Below are 19,958 nucleotides of genomic sequence, written 5' to 3'. Positions count from 1 at the left end.
TCTAAGAAAACATAAAGTGTGTTTATAGTCAGCAAATGTTCTGTCTCTCTCTGTCTCTCTCTGTCTCTGTCTCTCTCTGTCTCTCTCTGTCTCTGTCTCTCTCTGTCTCTCTGTCTCTCTCTGTCTCTCTCTGTCTCTCTCTGTCTCTCTGTCTCTCTCTCTGTCTCTCTCTCTGTCTCTCTCTGTCTGTCTCTGTCTCTCTGTCTCTCTGTCTCTCTCTCTGTCTCTCTCTCTGTCTCTCTCTCTGTCTCTCTCTCTGTCTCTCTCTCTGTCTCTCTCTCTGTCTCTCTCTCTGTCTCTCTCTCTGTCTGTCTGTCTGTCTGTCTGTCTCTCTCTCTCTCTCTCTCTCTCTCTCTCTCTCTCTCTCTCTCTCTCTCTCTCTCTCTCTCTCTCTCTTTCTCTTTCTTCAAACATACATGCATTTATACATACATATATAACATAAGATCATAAAAAAGGAGGAACACTGCAGTAAGCCTCTTGGCCCATACTAGGCAGGTACACACTTACATAAATAAGATACATGTACTGTATTATGTACCATTTTTCACTTAAATTAAAAAAAAAAACTGAGCTTGTGCCATTTAAATATAATTTTTCCATTATTTCGTTTTTGTAGAGTAAACCATGAAGCCCTTTGTAAAACTGTAATCAATTTATACATTTCTAATTATTTTATTATTATTTTCAGGAAAACTGCATCAAATAACATTCTAGTGACAGTAGACATCACAAATGAATGGGATAGTAACCAAAGGGCACTGATTGAAAAGTTAGTGAAGGACACTGTAGCATCTGCTGTCCTTGGTGCCATCCCAGTTAGCAGTCAGGAATTTGTCTTCACTGAACCTACAGGTATAATCCAGTTGTCACCTTTCTTTTCTTTTACAAACCTCTTGGTCTCTGTGATTTTATTTTTTGAGCTTAATGTTGCTTTTGCTCACACATTAGTCTTTTTTATTTGGTAAATGTATAGGGTTTTTCTCTTTTGTAGTCTATTAAATAGCTAGTGCCATTGCCTTTTCTTGCTTGCATTTATTTAAATACATCTTTGGTTAATATATGTGGGCTATTTGTGTTGTCTGACATGCTTGTGCGATTTTGTCTTTGGTTTAAGCTGCTCCAGTTGCTCGTGACTGTGGGCCTGGACAATGGAAGTGCCCTTCTGGTCGCTGTGTTGCTCACTGTGATGGTGTTAATGAATGTCTTGATGCATCTGATGAATATAATTGTCCACGCCCCATCCCAAGACGTAAGTTTACTATCTTCTTTTTTTGCTTCATTTTATGTAAGATGACAATGTACAGTACTGCATCTTTTTTGTGGCTTTGAATTTAGTCTCTTTCTGCTAATAAAAGTAATTTTCATGATTTTAATTTGTATCTTTTCATAAAAATACTTGATATGAGGATGTATTGTTTTATATACAGGATTTTTTTTTTACATTTATATACAGTATATTAAATTGAACAAACTATCTTTCTATAAATGTATTGTACTAATATTCATAGCAAAGACATTTCTTCCTGTATTAGTGTATAAAATTAATGCAATTCTTAGCAATGATTTTTTGACTGTAGATGCTGATCAACTTACTGTTGTAGAATCATAGCAGAGAAAGTACATAGGAATGTAAGTGTTTGTAATGAGTGTTTATTAAAATGTTCCATTCTCCAATAAAAAGTGTACTGGTAATACTTTGTATATTGATTATGTTAATGTGTAGTTTAGGCAAGAGCAATATAAGACATATTAAGAAGATATTAGTAAAATCTTTCTGAAAGGTAAGCTCCAGTAGGGTAGGTAGATAGGTCGAAGAAAATTAAATTAAAATAGTTTGATGTGTTGCAAGGTGGTATATACAGTGCTGTATATACAGTGCTGTTTTATTGAAATGTAATGTATTGTGTTTTTCAATGAACTGGCTGTATCCCTTTGAGGCAGGGTGACCTAAAAAAAAAACGAAAGTTTTTCTTTTTAAATTTAATAATTGATACAGGAGAAGGGGTTACTATCCCCTTTCTCCCAGCACATACTTTATTGTATCTGAACAAAATAGAAAATATTTTTGTTAATTCAAGTTGTCTGTTTACCCAGTGGCTAATATTCTCTATGTTGGTGCCCTGTCTTATGTTCATCGTACAGTGTTGTTCACTGAGGCCTTTTCTGGTTTCTTGCTTTTTTTCACCAAAATGGTAACAAATATGAAAATGTAGTTTTTCTGCATATAAGAGTAGAACTAATAGGTTTTATACAGCTTCACAGTTGTCTAATCTATGCAGCCTGAACATGTGCACCTCTGGTGGCCTGTAACACATCTAATTGATGATTGAGCTCCCTCTACATGTTGGCCAGTGTGTCCAGTGTTATGCTTCAGATGCCAGTGTTTATTGTAGTATGGATTGTTTTAATTTCAGATGCTGGTATTGGGTAGAAATGTTGATCATATTTCCTTAAAAGGAAACACTTTCACCATCACTCACACTATTACTGTCTTGCCAGAGGTGTGCTGATGTTACAGTTCACATGGCTCTCCAAACTGCACATATCCCCACCCCTTCTTCGGAGTGCAGGCACTGCACTTCTAACCTCCAGGACTCAAGTCCAGCTAACCAGTTTCCCTGAATCCATTCACAAATGTTGACAAATGTTATATATATTATATATAATTATATACATTATATAGGAGCAAGGGGCTAGTAATCCCTTCTCCTGTATACATCACTAATGTTAAAAAGAGAAACTTTTGTTTTTCCTTTTGGGCTACCCTGCCTTGGTGGGATATGGCCAATTTGTTGAAAGAAGAGAGAAGATATAGTACATTATATATGTAAAGGTAGAAAGTTGAAAGTGAATAGAAAAGAGTAAGGTGATGAGGATATCAAATGATTTAGATAAAGAAAAATTGGATATCAAATTGGGGAGGAGTATGGAAGAAGTGAATGTTTTCAGATATTTGGGAGTTGACCTGTCGGCGGATGGATTTATGAAGGATGAGGTTAATCATAGAATTGATGAGGGGAAAAAAGGCGAGTGGTGCATTGAGGTATATGTGGAGTCAAAAAACATTATCTATGGAGGCAAAGAAGGGACTGTATGAAAGTATAGTAGTACCAACACTCTTATATGGTTGTGAATGCAGCAGCGAGGAGGCAGTTGGAGGCAGTGGAGATGTCCTGTCTAAGGGCAATGTGTGGTGTAAATATTATGCAGAAAATTCGGAGTGTGGAAATTAGGACAAGGTGTGGAGTTAATAAAAGTATTAGTGAGAGGGCTGAAGAGGGGTTGTTGAGGTTTGGTCATTTAGAGAGAATGGATCAAATAACATGGAGAGCATATAAATGTCAAAGAGACATTCGGGTGTGTGTTGGTAATCCTTTATGCAGGTACAACATAATGAATGCTCCTAGCTGCAAAGAGACAAAACACACAAATCAGGATGCACAACCTGACGTTGTGAGTACACGTTGTACCTCCCTAGCCCTGATGGATCGTTGACTGGCACAGTGTGGACGGAAATCTACAGTGGGTGTGCATTGCCTTCCCCGGCAGAATACGTGACTATTAACTTACGTATTAGGGAGATAATATGTGTTCCGTCGGCCTCACGCTCTCTTTGTTTATACTCGCGTTTCTCCGCCTCACGCTCTTTGTTTACACTTGCGTTTCTCCGCCCTACCTACAGGCGGCGCACCGGTGCCGTCAACCCGCCGAATTTGACTCACTCTGTGTCACCCCATCTCCATCCCACAAAGGAAGGTGTGGTAGGGGTCATCCTCGAAAAGGTTGGAAGGAAGGGGTAAGAGAGGTTTTGTGGGCAAGGGGCTTGGACTTCCAGCAGGCGTGTGTGAGCGTGTTCGATAGGAGTGAATGGAGACGAATGGTATTTGGGACTTGACGAGCTGTTGGAGTGTGAGCAGGGTAATATTTAGTGAAGGAGGGGTTAGGGATATTGGCAGTTTGGAGGGATATGTTGTGTATCTTTATACGTATATGCTTCTAAACTGTTGTGTTCTGAGCACCTCTGCAAAAACAGTGATAATGTGTGAGTGAAGTAAAAGTGTTGAATGATGAAAGTATTTTCTTTTTGGGGATTTTCTTTCTTTTTGGGTCACCCTGCCTCGGTGGGAGATGGCCGACTTGTTAAAAAAAAAAAATGGGAAAGTGGAACAGAATTCTTCCTCCGTAAGCCATGTGTGTCGTAAGAGGTGACTAAAATTCCTCTTCTCCTGTATACATTACTAAAGTTAAAAAGAGAAACTATTGCTTTTTCTTTTTGGGCCACCCTGCTTGGGTGGGATATGGCCAGTCTGTTGAAAGAAGATGAATTATATGTATATATTAAATATAATTATATATTTTATATATTATATATATTACATAGATAAGAATAAGGTGATGAGGGTATCAAACAATTTAGATAAAGAAAAATAGGATATCACATTGGAAAGGAGTAGTATGGAAGAAGTGAATGTTTTCAGATATTTTCAGATATTTGGGAGTTGACTTGTCAGTGGATGGGTTTATGAGGGATGAGGTTAACCATGGAATTGATGAAGGAAAAAAGATGAGTGGTGTGTTGAGGTATCTGTGGAGACATAAAACATTATCTATGGAGGCAAAGAAGGGAATGTATGAAAGTATAGTGATAACAACACACTTATATGGGTGTGAAGCTTGGGTTGTAAAGGCTGCAGCAAGGAGGTGGTTGGTCGCAGTGGAAATGTCCTGTCTAAGGGTAATGTGTGTGGTGTAAATATTATGCAGAGAAATCGGAGTGTGGAATTAAGTGGTGTGGAGTTACTAAAAGTATTAGCCAGAGGGCTAAAGAGGGGTTGTTGAGGTGGTTTGGTCATTTAGAGAGAATGGATCAAAGTAGAATGACTTGGAGAGCGAGTAAATCTGTAGGGGAAGGAAGGAGGGTTTGGGATCGTCCTCGTAAAGGTTGGAGGGAGGGGGTAAAGGAGGTTTTGTGGGCGAGGCGCTTGGACTTCCAGCAAGCATGTGTGAGCGTGTTAGGTGTGAATGGAGAAGAATGGTTTTTGTGACATGACAAGCTGTTGGAGTGTGAGCAGGGTAATATTTTGTGAAGGGATTCAGGGAAACCAGTTTGCCAGACTCGAGTCCTGGAAATTTGGAGTACAGTGCCTGCACTTTAGAAGAGGAGTTTGGCATATTTGTTGTTAGTGACATCTGAACTGTCATATCTGCATGCCTCTGGAAAGACAGTGATTGTGTTTATGATGGTGAAAATATTGAATGATGGTGAAAGTGGTCTCAGACCAGGCTGTGGGGGTGTTGACCCTTGAAACCCTCTCCAGGTATACTCCAGGTATTCTTTTTTGGGTCATCCTGCCTCAGTGGGAGATGGCTGATGTGTTGAAAAAAAAAAATGTATTGGTCTGAGATGTGCTCAAGTGATGTCGGATTATGTTACATACTTATTTATTCAGAGCAGTTTCCATTAACTTCTGGTAGTAAATAGATACTTAATGTGATGAAGTCTTCACTGGTACAACATTTCACCCACAAGAAAGCTTATCAGATGTTGTACCAATTAATACTTGAATGTATTAAGTATCTGTGCCACTTGCTGGCATTATGCTTTTATTTAGTAAATCTGTACATATATATGCCATACAAACTTATATTAGTTACCAAAAAAGTGAAAAAACCTTTAACTTAACTTAACCTCATGAAAATTTTCTTTTAGGTCTACTGTATTGATGATTCATTTCATGTTTTCTGTTTTCTATTTTCTTAACAGTATTTTGTTAATCATTTGTATATAGTAAACTCTCAATATGACAAGACCTTGATATGATGGACTTTTAAAATAAAGGGAAAATCCACTGTAAATTTTGTGTATAATATTGTAGTAGGTATAGTATACTGTAGAGTACCTAAGGTCTTTTTTTTTTCTACTTGTGACATTATTCTGATTTAATGGACACTTGAACAATTTTCCTATTAGTGCATTATATTAAGGCTTTACTCAAGCATACACTTGAGAAAAACTATTATAAATAATTTAAATATGGTGGAACATTTTGAGAGTTAGAAAAATCAGTGTAGTATATATGCCTAGAATTTTAAGAGCTGTGCTTTAGTTGTAGTTTTTCATGTCTTAAGTACTGTACATCAAGATTTTTTAAAACAGGAAATTATTTTTTATATTAGGGGTAATCCCATATCACTGTGTAAGATGGAGGCAAGAAATTTTCATCTAATTAGGTTTGTAATTTTGTTTAAGCTATTATTGCTGTTGTTGTTGTTGTTATTGGTCTACTTCTTGTGATGGATGTAATGTTGCTTTGTAGGCATTTTCCACTTCTTCTGTATTTCAACTTTTTACTAACAAATTTAAGATTGGAATGGTTTTTAAGACACTATAATTTATAAAACTTGCTGTTCTTGTGATCTTAAATATGCTTTTATTTTTGGGGGCTTTACCTGTGTTATCCTTTATTAATAAAGTATTCTGTATACATAGTTACACTTGTTTTCATGTGTTCATATTTATTATCTTTGAAATTTCTGAAATAAATTTATTTTATTTTCTTACAGTAAAACATTATTTTGCAGTTGCATGTTGAATTTTTATTACTCTTGTATATTTAATTTTACATAACTGCATGCATAAGGTATATTTGAAGGCTGTGAAGTTATTTCCTTTTGCTTTTAATATAAAGTATGAAAAAGAAATATCCTAGTATTATATGACTGTAATTTCTTAGCTTGCTGTTATCAAAAATATTAATATATATAAAAAGCTAGTACATTAACAGGAGTAATTACATAGAATAACAATATTCTGTATTTGATATCATTTGTAGTATGCTGCTTAATTATGCTTGAGGGTAGCACAAGTCAAGTGAGATATTTTCATGTCTAAGTTTGCTGTTAATGTGAAATGGGTTATAGAGATTTTAAAAGCAATTTATAAATTATGTAGATAATGCAGGATTTGAAAATTAACTTATAAGGGTAAACAATAAAAAGTACAGTATATAGAGGAAATTATTAATGCCAGAAAAAAGTCTTCAGTATGATAAACGGAGAAGTTAGCCAACCACAGTACTGATAGAATTATTTATATGTAGCCCCATAGGAAAAGTCCAGTGTTAAGATAATGTATGGTATAAACCTTGGTAATAAATACCGACAAGTTGGTTTAGAAAGACACATAAGCAAACACTATGACATATTTATTAGAAAACGTTTCGGTCCTGGGACCTTGATCACTTGATCAAGGTCCCAGGACTGAAACGTTTTCTAATAAATGTCATAGTGTTTGCTTACGTGTCTTTCTAAACCAAGATAATGTATATAAATCATTGTGGTACATGAGAGAGTCAGGGATTAATGTGAAAGCAAGATGTCTCCCAGTGTACTTGTTTCTTAAATCAAGTCAGATTAGTCAATAAATGTGTAAGGTTAACTTGGATTTTCTCTTGATTTGTGCTACTCTTAGTATTTCATAGTTGACTTGCATGATAATACTTGCATGATAATACTTGCATGACTGCAGAATCACCTGACCAGGATGGTTGCCGTGGCGATGACCAGTTTACTTGTGAGGATAACTCTGTCATTTGTGAAGTACAACGCTGTGATGGTAAACAAGACTGTCCAAATGGAGATGATGAAGAAGGCTGTGGTAGGTTTCTCAGGCTACCTTGTATGTCATATATCTCTTCATACTCATTTACAACCATTACACACTTCATTCATGAAATTTACATTTTATTGATATATCATGGCTCATTATGTCAACAGATACCACAGCTAACAATATAATGAGCTAAGTACACTAAAATATATATTTTCCTTAGTAGCATAATTTGTAATATTCTGCTAGCAACAGATTTATGTTAATTTAGTCCATATTTAAAATTCAGTACAGCCTCTCCTCACATAGTGACGTACTCGTTTACCAATGACTCAGACTTATGACAGGCTCTCTGACCAGTATGCATACCTAAATAATGTATATTAGAGCTGATTTTCTCTATTCTGCTTATTACATTATACAGTACACTACTGTATAAACATTTAAAAATATACCAGAAATGTTATAAATGGTGTAAAGGTGACATTAAAACAATATGAAAGATGGTTGACCCAAGCCCACTACCATTACAATATACTCTTCACTTAACGACAAATTCGTTTACCAATGTGATCCTAGGAATGGAACTCAGTCGTTAAGTGGGGAGAGGCTGTATTGTATTCAGATTACTAGTGTGTATTTTTCCTGCAGATAATTAAGAGTATGTTAATTCTTAAAAGTTTCATTGGCTGCACAGCAGTATCTTTACATTTTAAATGATTATTGAACATTTTCAAAATTTTCCTTTATAATACAGTAGGCCTAATATTTTTATAATGCTCTTGTTATGCCTGCTTTGAGTATAAGAATAACATTGCATTGAATATCATTGTAAATAGCATGACTAACTATGATAAATTTTGATTTTTTAAATTTCTATTTTTCTTTTCTATAATACGTAGTCCTCCTGAGGGCAGTTCCTTTATGTACATTGTAGAGGGATTATAGTCTTTGTTATTGTTGTCATGCTGAGTGGGCTTCTGCATCCTTGGGATGACCATAATGTAAGAAGGATAAACTAAGCATTGCTCCATGTGTTAACCACGGATGATGACCTGTAAATTCCTTGTGTCTGGTTGCCTGGAGATTGAACCTGCCCATGGAGCTGCAGCCCTCGAGTGGGTGACATTCTTTGATGAGGGGATAGAGGTCAAATTGGAGGTTTGGTGCTGATTCCCACTTGCTGTTGGACAGTGTATTTGGCTAGGGTCATGTGAGCATCAGAGAGTGAACCATTTCATTCCTTTTTCTGCTACCAAATTCTGAGTTGGTCAGTTGCATATACCCCCCTATTAACCTTGGGGCTGCTTTAGTAAATGTGTAAGCCTTCCTTTGATGGACATCATGATGGGTGGAGGAATGGGGAGTTGGAGGTACTTATTGCTTTATGAGTTCATTAATGATTCCTCTGCAGTGTCTCTGATCACTGCTCTTTTTTTCCCCTACCTGTAAAGGTAGGGAAAAAAATACCTGATAGTATTTCTCTCACTCTGCAATCAAGACAACTACTGCTATTTCAGATTCTGTACCTGATACTTCCTGACCTCCTTTTCCCTATAATGATAAGAAGTCTCCACAATGGGTTCAGTTGTCTCTGGGTTGTATGTCAACACATCCACTCATATTTTTTACACTTCAGTCCAATGAAGCTTCTGAAGTTCTGTGTGATTATATAATTAGCAAGTAATCTTGACAGTAGTTGACCCTAGAATCATTTTCCATACCAATCAGGATGGATTACAGTACTTTCAGTGTGTGTGTGTTAATGATGATAATCAAGGAGACAGCCTAACAAAAGCACCAACTGGTCATGACAAACCTATTAATGTCCTCAGACATATCCTGGACCCTTGTTTTACATGTTACACTTCTGTTTTCTTTAATCACATATGCTGCCTCCTTTGATAAGTTATTATATATATTTGTTGCAACTCTTACTTTGGCTGCTAGAGGTATTATACCATGAACCCTGGGTAAGCATTTTCATAATTACATACCCTAATGCTCAGCATATCATACTAAGGCCATCCAACTCTAAGTGTAATGTGTGGAGTATAATTGTACTACTGCCCTCTGTTTGGATTTCAAATAAGCAAGAGCACATACTTGGCATGTCCTGAGACCAGCCAGGCACGTTGTTGCCGGGCTTATATTTCAAATTTTTAATGCCACCATTTCTATAAGTATGGAAAAAGGTATGAAAATTGGTGTGCAGATACCTGAATAGGTTCACAGTTTTTCAACAGTGCAGGAGCAGAATTAATGGCTAATGCTATAGAATATCACTTTGCTCAAGCCTTTCATGGTCCACATTTGTCTCCTGACTTTCTTCAGTCTGAATCCATCTGGAAATCTAATGCTTTAGACTTCATCTCTTGTATAGATGAACAACATAGTGTTCCATTTACCACTCTTGAGCTGTCACTAGCATTGTCAGAGTGTCAGCTTATGGCTGTTGTATGTGTTCTTATGCTTCAGAATTTACACTCTGACATTAAACTTATATTATCCCTTTTTCAGTAGGGATACACGTAGTCAGGTACACTAAGGTAAATTTATTTATTTATTCATATATATTTTGAATGGACTTAAGATGTGATTTAAAGAAATTAAACTTTTGTGACAATATTTTTTTGTTATATAAGTTTTGTAAAAGTAAAAATAATTGTTTATTTTGAAGGTTATTTTTATTCATTAATACATTTTATCCATGTTACATGTCTAATAGCTGTTATTTGTATTCAATATGTACTGGTTTTATAAAACTTTTCTTAGTATTTTTTGTGATGTCATTGCTAGTGTGTGTTTATATGTACTTAAGTATAGTACTGTATTAATAAATGTTCTTGTTAATTAATGTAAATTTTCAAATATTCTATGTTGTTCATCTGTTGTCCATGAATATTTTTGTGCTTATGTATGAAAATATAATTACCTATTTTAATTTTTGGGCAGTGAGCCCTAGCTTTTGGTAATGTCTCTAAACTTTCAGGTAGTTTTTATAAAATGTATTAGATCCACTTTTGAACCCTGTATGTTGTTTGCTTGCATTTCTCAATGTCCAAATCATTCTGCTTCAACACATCGTTTAATATTTTTTTTTTTTTGTAAGTCATATGAGTGTGCAGTTTCCATCCATGTTTTTATGTTCAAAACACTTATCTGGTAAAATCTTTTCATTGTCTATATTGTCAGTGCTTTGTGATATTTTATATGTTGTAGTCACATCCTTCCTTTTTGTCCAGAGACACAAGGCTTAGTCCTTTCATTGTCTCATCAGTTTATTTCCCTAAACTCTGGCTTAATTCTGGATGTGATCTGTGCATCTTGAGATTTGTCTAGTGTTTGGCTAGAGGGCACCACACTGGTGACACATACACAAGAATTGGTCTAATGTATAAGAAAAATAAGCTTTTTTGAATGTGTTCTAAGGTTTTTAAATACTGCACCACTGTTTTATTCAAAGCTTTGGTATGCACTACAGATATTTATTTGTGTATACTTTGATGGGGGAAATGGTTATTCTTAGGTATTTTTTCATATGGTATTGTTTGCTTCTTTCTCCCATTTTCATTACCTTATTTTTACTTTTGCTGAACTTCACTAGCGATTCCTGTAAACTGTTCAGGTCCTGCATCCTTGTATCTTTCATTGTACCTTTCTTGTTATTCCAGCCTGTTTCTTCAATTTCCAAAATAGACCTCTGTGTGGCAAAGTATAAAAGACCTTACAAAATACAATGTGCAGTTCATTAGAGCCTTTCTCTCTCTCTGTTTCTTGTCTGATCTCTGTCTATCTTTTATGTCTTTGATATTTGTCAGAGATGACTTACTATTCCTAAATGCATGCTGTTGTGGCTAAAGGACTGCAAATATAAAATGCAGTATGGCCCTACTTTTCGGCATTTTGCTTTATGGCATTCCGCTAATACGGACATTTCAAATTATGACCAAAACTTGCTGTACGGCTCTCCCCACCTGACTTTATAATATGGTCACCGCACCCCACCCGGTTTGTTTATATTCTCTGTGAGCTCCGTAAGCACCACATCTCTCCATTATGTCTGGAAACTCCAAAATTTCAAGTGTTTTTAGAAGTTATTTCATATTATATATATATATAATCACTGTTTTTGCAGAGGTGCTCGGAATACAAAAGCTTAGAAGCATATACATATAAAGATACACAACATATCCCTCCAAACTGCCAATATCCAAAACCCCTCCTTTAAAGTGCAGGCATTGTACCTCCCATTTCCAAAACTCAAGTCTCCCTATGTAAAAATAACCGGTTTCCCTTACTCCCTTCATTAAATATTACCCTGCTCACACTCCAACAGCTCGTCAGGTCCCAAATACCATTCGTCTCCATTCACTCCTATCTAACACGCTCACGCATGCTTGCTGGAAGTCCAAGCCCCTCGCCCACAAAACCTCCTTTACCCCCTCCCTCCAACCTTTTTGAGGATGACCCCTACCCTGCCTTCCTTCCCCTACAGATTTATACGCTCTCCATGTCATTCTACTTTGATCCATTTTCCTCTTGTCCCATCTACCTCTTACTCTAACTGTAGCTACAACTAAATAATGATCCGATATATCAGTTGCCCCTCTTTAAACATGTTCATCCTGGAGCCTACCCATCAACCTTTTATCCACCACTACATAATCTAACAAACTACTTTCATTATGTGCTATATCATACCTTGTATATTTATTTATCCTTTTTTTCATAAAATATGTATTACTTATTACTAAACCATTTTCATTTACCCCTGGCACCCCAAATTTACCTACTACTCCCTCCACAACATTTTTACCCACTTTAGCATTGAAATCCCCAACCATGAGTACTCTCACACTTGGTTCACTTGATTCAAAACTCCCCATGCATTCACTCAACATTTCCCAAAATCTCTCTCCTCTACACCTCTCTTTTCTCCAGGTGCATATATGCTTACTATAACCCACTGTTCACATCCAGCCTTTATTTTGCTCCACATAATCCTTGAATTAATACATTTATACTCCCTCTTTTCCTGCCATAGCTTATCCTTCAACATTATTGCTACTCCTTCTTTAGCTCTAACTTTATTTGAAACCCCTGACCTAATCCCATTTATTTGTTTCCACTGAAACTCTCCTACCCCCTTCAGCTTTGTTTCACTTAAAGCCAGGACATCCAGCTTCTTCTCATTCATAACATCCATAATCATCTCTTTCTTATCATTTGCACAACATCCATGCACATTCAGACATCTCACTTTGACAATTTTCTTCTTATTCTTTTTAGTAATCATTACAGGAAAAGGGGCTACTAGCCCATTGTTCCCAGCATATTTTATGTATACTCTGATAATTATACTTATGTATACCTGTACCTAAATAAACTTACACACTGTGCTGGCGTACAGGTACACATTAAAATCAGTAAGTGTCTTATGTCTCAAGATCCCATATTAGTAGTAATAATAATAATAATAATAACAATAATAATAATCACCGAGTCTCATTAAATAAATAAATAAAGTTTATTTCTTTGTAAAGGTTACAATGTGTAATTACAATTTTGATTTACTAAGTACAAAGATAGCCACTATCATGCCGAGGCATTTCGGGCAAACTAATCCTAATACATAGTAACTAATTAAATCTAGTTAAGATAATAATACATAGTAATTATACTTAAAGCTAAACCTGGAACAGTGGTTAGCTGTTTTACAATCTTATTTGAACTTAATAAATCTTATGTAAACTTAGTACAAAATCTAACTTGCAAGTAATGGTGCAGGTGGTAATATTTTATGGAATGGCAGAATTAAAAGCCAGGAGGTTACATGATAAGACTAATTAGCAGATGTTTTGGCAGGTTTGGTTAATATTGAGAAACAAAATGATTTTATGGATTAGCAGAATTAATATTACGAATATTACGTTAATATTCACATTTTCATTAATCCATCTATGATTTTTTACAAAATTATATAATAAACACGATATGTAACACATAAACATGATAAATACACCCCACAGTAGAATAAATTAACATAAATATGAGATGTGGTAGCCAGATGACTTGTACGAGTGACGGCAAGAATAACTTTTTTCTCTAGTCCACATCAGAGAAAATGTGTTACTGGGGGTAACTGTAGAAAATTATTCCTTTTGTATGCCTTCACTCAGAGTGTCATTTTTTCTAAAAATGGTGTTACATGAGAATGGGAGTGTTCCTCTTTATTTATTCTACTGTATCAATGTAGAGACAACTTGTACACAAACCAGACATGTTTGCCTGGTTTGTTTACAAACTTCTGTATGCCTGGTTTGTTTACATAACTCTGCGAGTGTCCCCTCTCATGTACTCGTACACTCTCTCTCTCTCTCTCTCTCTCTCTCTCTCTCTCTCTCTCTCTCTGTCTCTCTGTCTCTCTGTCTCTCTGTCTCTCTGTCTCTCTCTCTCTTATATATTTGTTTTATCTTGTTTACTCACCTCTGACCCTACATTAAGACTACAAATAGTTTAAGGTAAGTAATAAGTGAACTGTACAGTGGACCTTCGACCAACGATATTAATCCGTTCCTGAGAGCTCATCGTTAGTTGGAATTATCGTTAGTTGAGTTAATTTTCCCCATAAGAAATAATGGAAATCAAATTAATCCGTTCCTGACACTTGAGGAGTAAAGTTCTTTTCCGGGGTTACTTCCCTTCTTCTTTTAATGCCACTAGGACCAGCTTGAGAATCACTGGACCTCTGTTGCACAACATATCTGTCCATAGAGCTCTGTACCTCCTGTTCCTTTAAGATTTGTCTAAAATGGGCCATAACATGGTCATTATAATAGTCACCAGCACGGCTTGCAATAGCTGTGTTAGGGTGATTTTCATCCATAAAGGTTTGCAGTTCAACCCACTTTGCACACATTTCCTTAATCTTTGAAGTAGGCACAATGGATTCCACAACTGGCATAGGCGTCTCAGGGTTAGCCCCACACCCTTCAAAATCTTTCTTAATTTCCATGCTAATTCTCGCCCTTTTTATCACAGGGTTGGCACTAGAAGCTTTCTTGGGGTGCATGGTGACTTATTTTGCAGGTGCAATCGCTAAAAACACTGTGATAATATGAAATGTTCTGATTGTATGTTTGGATGCGACCACGGTGGCTGGCTTGTAAACACTGGCACCCATGGGACAAGTGAGGCGCGCTCAGGCCACACGTGGATGCGTCTCGAACGGAACGAATCGAGTTGGTTGAGTTTTTTAGCGCTAGTCGAGGCAAAATTTTTGCGTTAAAATGTATCGCTAGTCGGATTTAACGTTATACGATGCCATCGTTGGTCGAGGGTCCACTGTATATGCATTTTATCGCTCTGGGACACTTAAATGTCATAGAATACATGCTATGTGTGGGTGGGGTGGCCTGGTATGGTAGCCTGGCTGGCTACCATACATACCACACTTGATTTCTTACAATAAATACTGCTCATCTCACCCTAGATTAAGACTACAAATACAGTATTGTAAGGTAAGTAATGAATGTACTGTATGTGTATTTTACTTTTTTATTGTTTTTTAATGCTGACTTAATATATGTTAGTGTAAACTTGTTATCTAGTATTTATATGCATTTATAAGTGGAAGAAAAGGGTGTTCCGCTCTACACCAATTCCTGCTTTACGGCGGTAACCTGGAACCTAACCTGCCGTATAAGTGGGGCCCTACCATATATACACATGTGAAATTACTGTTAAAATTTACACATATCAAGCTCAACATTTTCTAAACCCATCTTGTAAAACATCTCTATTAATCAAGCCATGGGCTTGATTAATAGAGATGTTTTGCTGTTCATATCTCAAGATGCATTAATAACTTTTTAGGAGGTATCCGAGATGTCTGGAACTTTCAGGGTATTTGACTCTGCATGTGTTCCAGTATGTGTTCTTCTTTATAATTACTGAGTTTATAGTCTGCCTTTGTGTTGTGTTGGTATAGCAATGTTAAGAGATCTCTATCACTGTCTTGTGGAGCTGTGGTAATGTCCGTCTGTCTGTATTTAGTGTGGTAATTTGTCTGGAGGTAATCCCTGATGAATCAAAATTTCAGGGTATGTGAATGTGTATCAGTTCTAGTTTGGGTTGTATACGTACTTCCTGAGAGTATTGTCTGTGGTGTCTGTGTCTGTGTTGGTGACACAGCGCAATGAGTTTTTGCTGGTGTTATGTGCCCAGATTGCAATGCCGAGGAGTTTTTGTGTGACGTCACCCGGTGTGTATCCAATAGCAAGAAGTGTGATGGGAACCAAGACTGTCAGGATGGAGCAGATGAGATGGGATGTGATACAAGTGAGTACAGTATTGCCACAATAATCTTCATAAGTGTTTCATCAAAAATAATTGAAAATAATCAAGTTAATTAGAATAATAAGTAAGTAAATAAGTTAGTTTTTATTAAAGTTTTGTGCACACAAAAGACAAACATTTGCTTTTGAGTCTGTTGAGGGCACACAGGTGTTATGAAGATGTAAAAAGCACACTATGTATATTTAAGCTAGGATTACCTGATCAAGTCAAGCTTTTAACTTACTACCCATGATTAAATTCTGTTGCTAGTATCATTGACTTATAATATATTTGGAGCAAATATAACATTGTCCTGCTAGTTCCACACCCTGTTTGCTGGTACAGGTGTCCATTGCAACAAAATCTGCTCGTGTACATATCCTACTGGGACACTGTTACCCATGTTGTACTGTGTGGACTGTTACCCATGATGTACTGTGTAGACCTGCAAGAACCAACTTTTTTATCCCAGGTCTGATGAGGTGGTAGATGACCCCCAACATTTGAGCTGAAACCTAGAATGGCACCCAATGGCATATTTGAATGTTGTTGGTGCATGTGTGGAAAGAGTTGGTATGGCCCTACTGGATGTCTGTGGTTCTTAAGTTGAGATGGATGGCAGTGGTTTTTAGGTTGAGGTGTTGAGGTGGATGTCTTTGGTTCTTGGGTTGAGGTGGATGTCTGTGGTTCTTGGGTTGAGGTGGATGTCTGTGGTTCTTGGGTTGAGGTAGATGTCTGTGGTTCTTGGGTTGAGGTGGATGTCTGTGGTTCTTAGGTTGAGGTGGATGTCTGTGGTTCTTGGGTTGAGGTGGATGTCTGTAGTTCTTGGGTTGAGGTGGATGTCTGTGGTTCTTAGGTTGAGGTGGATGTCTGTGGTTCTTGGGTTGAGGTGGATGTCTGTGGTTCTTGGGTTGAGGTGGATGTCTGTGGTTCTTGGGTTGAGGTGGATGTCTGTGGTTCTTGGGTTGAGGTGGATGGCAGTGGTTCTTGGGTTGAGGTGGATGTCTGTGGTTCTTGGGTTGAGGTGAATGGCAGTGGTTCATGGGCTGAGGTAGATGGCTGTGGTTCTTGGGTTGAGGTGGATGGCTGTGGTTCTTGGGCTGAGGTAGATGGCTGTGGTTCTTGGGTTGAGGTAGATGGCTGTGGTTCTTGGGTTGAGGTAGATGGCTGTGGTTCTTGGGTTAAGGTAGATGGCTGTAGTTTTTGGACTGAGGTGGATGACTGTGGTTTTTGGGGTGAAGTAGATGGCTGCGGTTCTTGGGGTGAGGTAGATATCTGTGGTTCTTGGGCTGAGGTAGACATCTGGTTCTGCAGGGAAATTTCTTGTGGCAGTGTGGTTAGCAGATGCATTTTCCCTACTAGATTTGATATGCCACCAAGTGTTTACATCTGCTAAACCATCCAGAAATAAACAAGCACTTTTTTCACACTTACTGCTCATACACTGTTTTATAGTATAATAGGGCTTTCTCCTTGATCTTAAGGGCACAAGTGGAGCACCTTTCTTTGCTTTCTGCTCACTCAACACATTCATTAACTTTTCCGTCTTATTTTGCTATGCTTTAGCTCTGTGACATCCTTTTCAGCATTCTACAATCTGGGTTACTCATTGCATAAGTTCTAATCTTTATCTCATTTTGTTGATTTGAACAAATTGTTGATTTTCTAACACCAAAGGCATGTGCTGTCTCTTATACATGTGTGCCATCTTTAATCATATCTGCTGTCTTTAATTTGTTCAACACAGGCATAGTTTTGAACTTAAATGCCTTCTTGGGCCCTTCAGGATCACTGGTATTGCTTTTTGGTGCCTATTTAATATCCAGAGATGAGATGGGGGATGAAAAGTTTGAAAAATGGGGAGTGATAAACATGAGAGTGTATGGTTTTTTAAGTGTTACACTAACCACATGGGTTAGTGTTTACATTAAAACGGTGAGCACGGCTTACGTGCGGAAATATCCCACACTGGAACAAAATTTCAGTAGCTTTAATAAATGTGACTTGAAGAAGCACAATGTGAGATTCTGTTATATAATAATATGTTAACTAAAGAGAGAGTTATTTTAATTTTAAAGGGAAGAATTTTTATAGGGTAAGCAGTGTTTACCTCACTGCTTGTGAATACATGTCACTGCAAATAGGTAATTGGCTACTAAAAGCAGTAAAGAGTTTTTATTGAGAAAGTGAAGCTCAGTTTAGTGTTCGTAGGAAAAGTTTTTTTTTTCAGTAAAAGTACATAGTCCTAAAACAGGAATATGTGATATTACCATGTTTGTTAAATATTCAGTATTCATAGATGGGGTTGTAAAAGAAGTGAATGCTTCAGTATTAGGAGTGGTGTTGGCAGGGAGAAACTGAAAAATTTGGGCATTCCAGGTAGGCTTATATTTTGGCACCCTTCCAGATTGGTATCAGTTTTCTTTAAAACGTTCGCTCAGCAGTTCTATAGTGGAGGCAGATGAAACTAATTGTCTGTTAGGCCTAGTAAAGATGAAAAGTATACCTCTTATTATATTTTCATGCACTAAATACACTATAGCATTGTAATTTATCACACATGAAATTATTAGTAGTGTATTTTAAAGGTTCTTTTATTTTCTGGCTATCTAGCCCTTGTGGTTTAGTGCTTCTTTTTGATTATAATAATAATAATTTCTGGCTATCTTGGTTTTTGTGTCCCATGTAAGTCAGTGCCCTGGGCAGATACTTGGCTGGCCCACCCCTTAATCCAGTCTTGGGTGTGGAATTGAAAGAAAATAAATCTAATATAACTTGGAGTGTCACAGCTATTCTTTGCCAATTACAGTTTTTTGGGGGGAGATTCTGGGGAAATTGCAAACCTTGGTTGAGATATTTCGGGGTGTATGTAAAAGAACAAAATTGAAAGTGAACATGGGAAAGGGCAAGGTGAGGAGAGTAACAAGAATAATTTATGCAGTAAGTATTGGATATTGGATAAGAGGGTGGAAATGTGAAAGAAGTAAATTTATATAAAAATTTGGATGGCTCTAGGAAAGATAAAAAGAACCATAGAATGGAGGAGGGGGGAAAAAAAGATGTGATGTTTTGTGCTGGGGCATCTGTGGGAAAAAAAGTTTATGGAGGCAAATGGAGGAATGTACCAGAGTATAGTGGTGCCAAGACTGCTATATGAATTTAAGATATTGTCTTTAAATATTGCAGTAAGAAGGTGAGTGCATGTGTATTAAACAATCCTTGAAAAGCATCCGTTTCTTGAATTCCAGTTTTACATGTGCCAGTTTCTAAAGAGCTTTTTATACTCTGCATATACTGTACTCTATAGTTCCAGACCTAAAAGGTGTGTGACATATTTGGAATAGTGTACTTCTTGAGTGTTTTTTCTGCATCCATGTTAGTTACCATGTCTGTATTGGTATAACAACCCAGTGAATCTTGCTGGTGTGATTTGCACAGGTTGCGCTCCTAGCACATTTTTGTGTGATTACATTCGGTGTATTCCTGAAGAAAAGAAGTGTGATGGGTTCCTGGATTGTATGGATAACACAGATGAGGAGGAGTGTAAGCCATGTGAGTAAATACTGTAAAACCATGGCTATATGTTTGTTGCTTTCTTCATCAGTGGCATCATTCCAGATATAAAGTTGCTCAAATAAGCCTTCATATTTTCAAGACTCTACTCCCTCAGTATCTATGAAAAGTTTGCAGATAGGGAATTCATAGAAGTTGAGTTTTCATTTGAGTGGGAAAAGGGTGAAGATGCATCCCAGACCCCTGTGGCTCTAGTACCCAGACACAATATTTGAACATTTTGTGCTATTTTGGGTTAGTCAACATGCAACTAGGTTGTCTAATAAACATGTAAACATATGAGAGCTACAGTTTTGGGAGCAGCGAATGGATCTAGAAGTTAAACTTGTAGATAATGGAACAACACCTTAACTGAGTCGAGTACAGTATGGCCCCCGTATCCATGGGGGGATATGTTCCAAGGACCTGCTGCGGATACCAAAACTGCAGATAC

General features: G+C 37.0%; 1 protein-coding gene across 50 annotated transcripts in view; it reads left to right on the top strand.

Annotated features, from left to right (window-relative positions):
* Positions 1-19,958, top strand: part of trol (terribly reduced optic lobes) — a 960,590-nt gene that overhangs the window by 208,868 nt on the left and 731,764 nt on the right. For 44 of the 50 annotated variants that reach the window (XM_070082158.1, XM_070082128.1, XM_070082127.1 and 41 more), the window contains exons 4-7: positions 692-855; positions 1,118-1,252; positions 7,532-7,660; positions 15,842-15,955. In XM_070082158.1, the coding sequence (XP_069938259.1) occupies positions 692-855; positions 1,118-1,252; positions 7,532-7,660; positions 15,842-15,955 (542 nt within the window). The remainder of the gene's footprint in view (positions 1-691; positions 856-1,117; positions 1,253-7,531; positions 7,661-15,841; positions 15,956-19,958) is intronic. The other 6 variants (XM_070082177.1, XM_070082160.1, XM_070082157.1 and 3 more) reach the window with 3 other exon arrangements.

The sequence above is a fragment of the Cherax quadricarinatus genome, chromosome 7 (assembly GCF_038502225.1).
Source record: "Cherax quadricarinatus isolate ZL_2023a chromosome 7, ASM3850222v1, whole genome shotgun sequence".
Taxonomy (NCBI): domain Eukaryota; kingdom Metazoa; phylum Arthropoda; class Malacostraca; order Decapoda; family Parastacidae; genus Cherax; species Cherax quadricarinatus.
The sequence above is the reverse complement of the archived record's forward strand: the minus strand, read 5'-3'. Positions and strand labels throughout refer to the sequence as shown.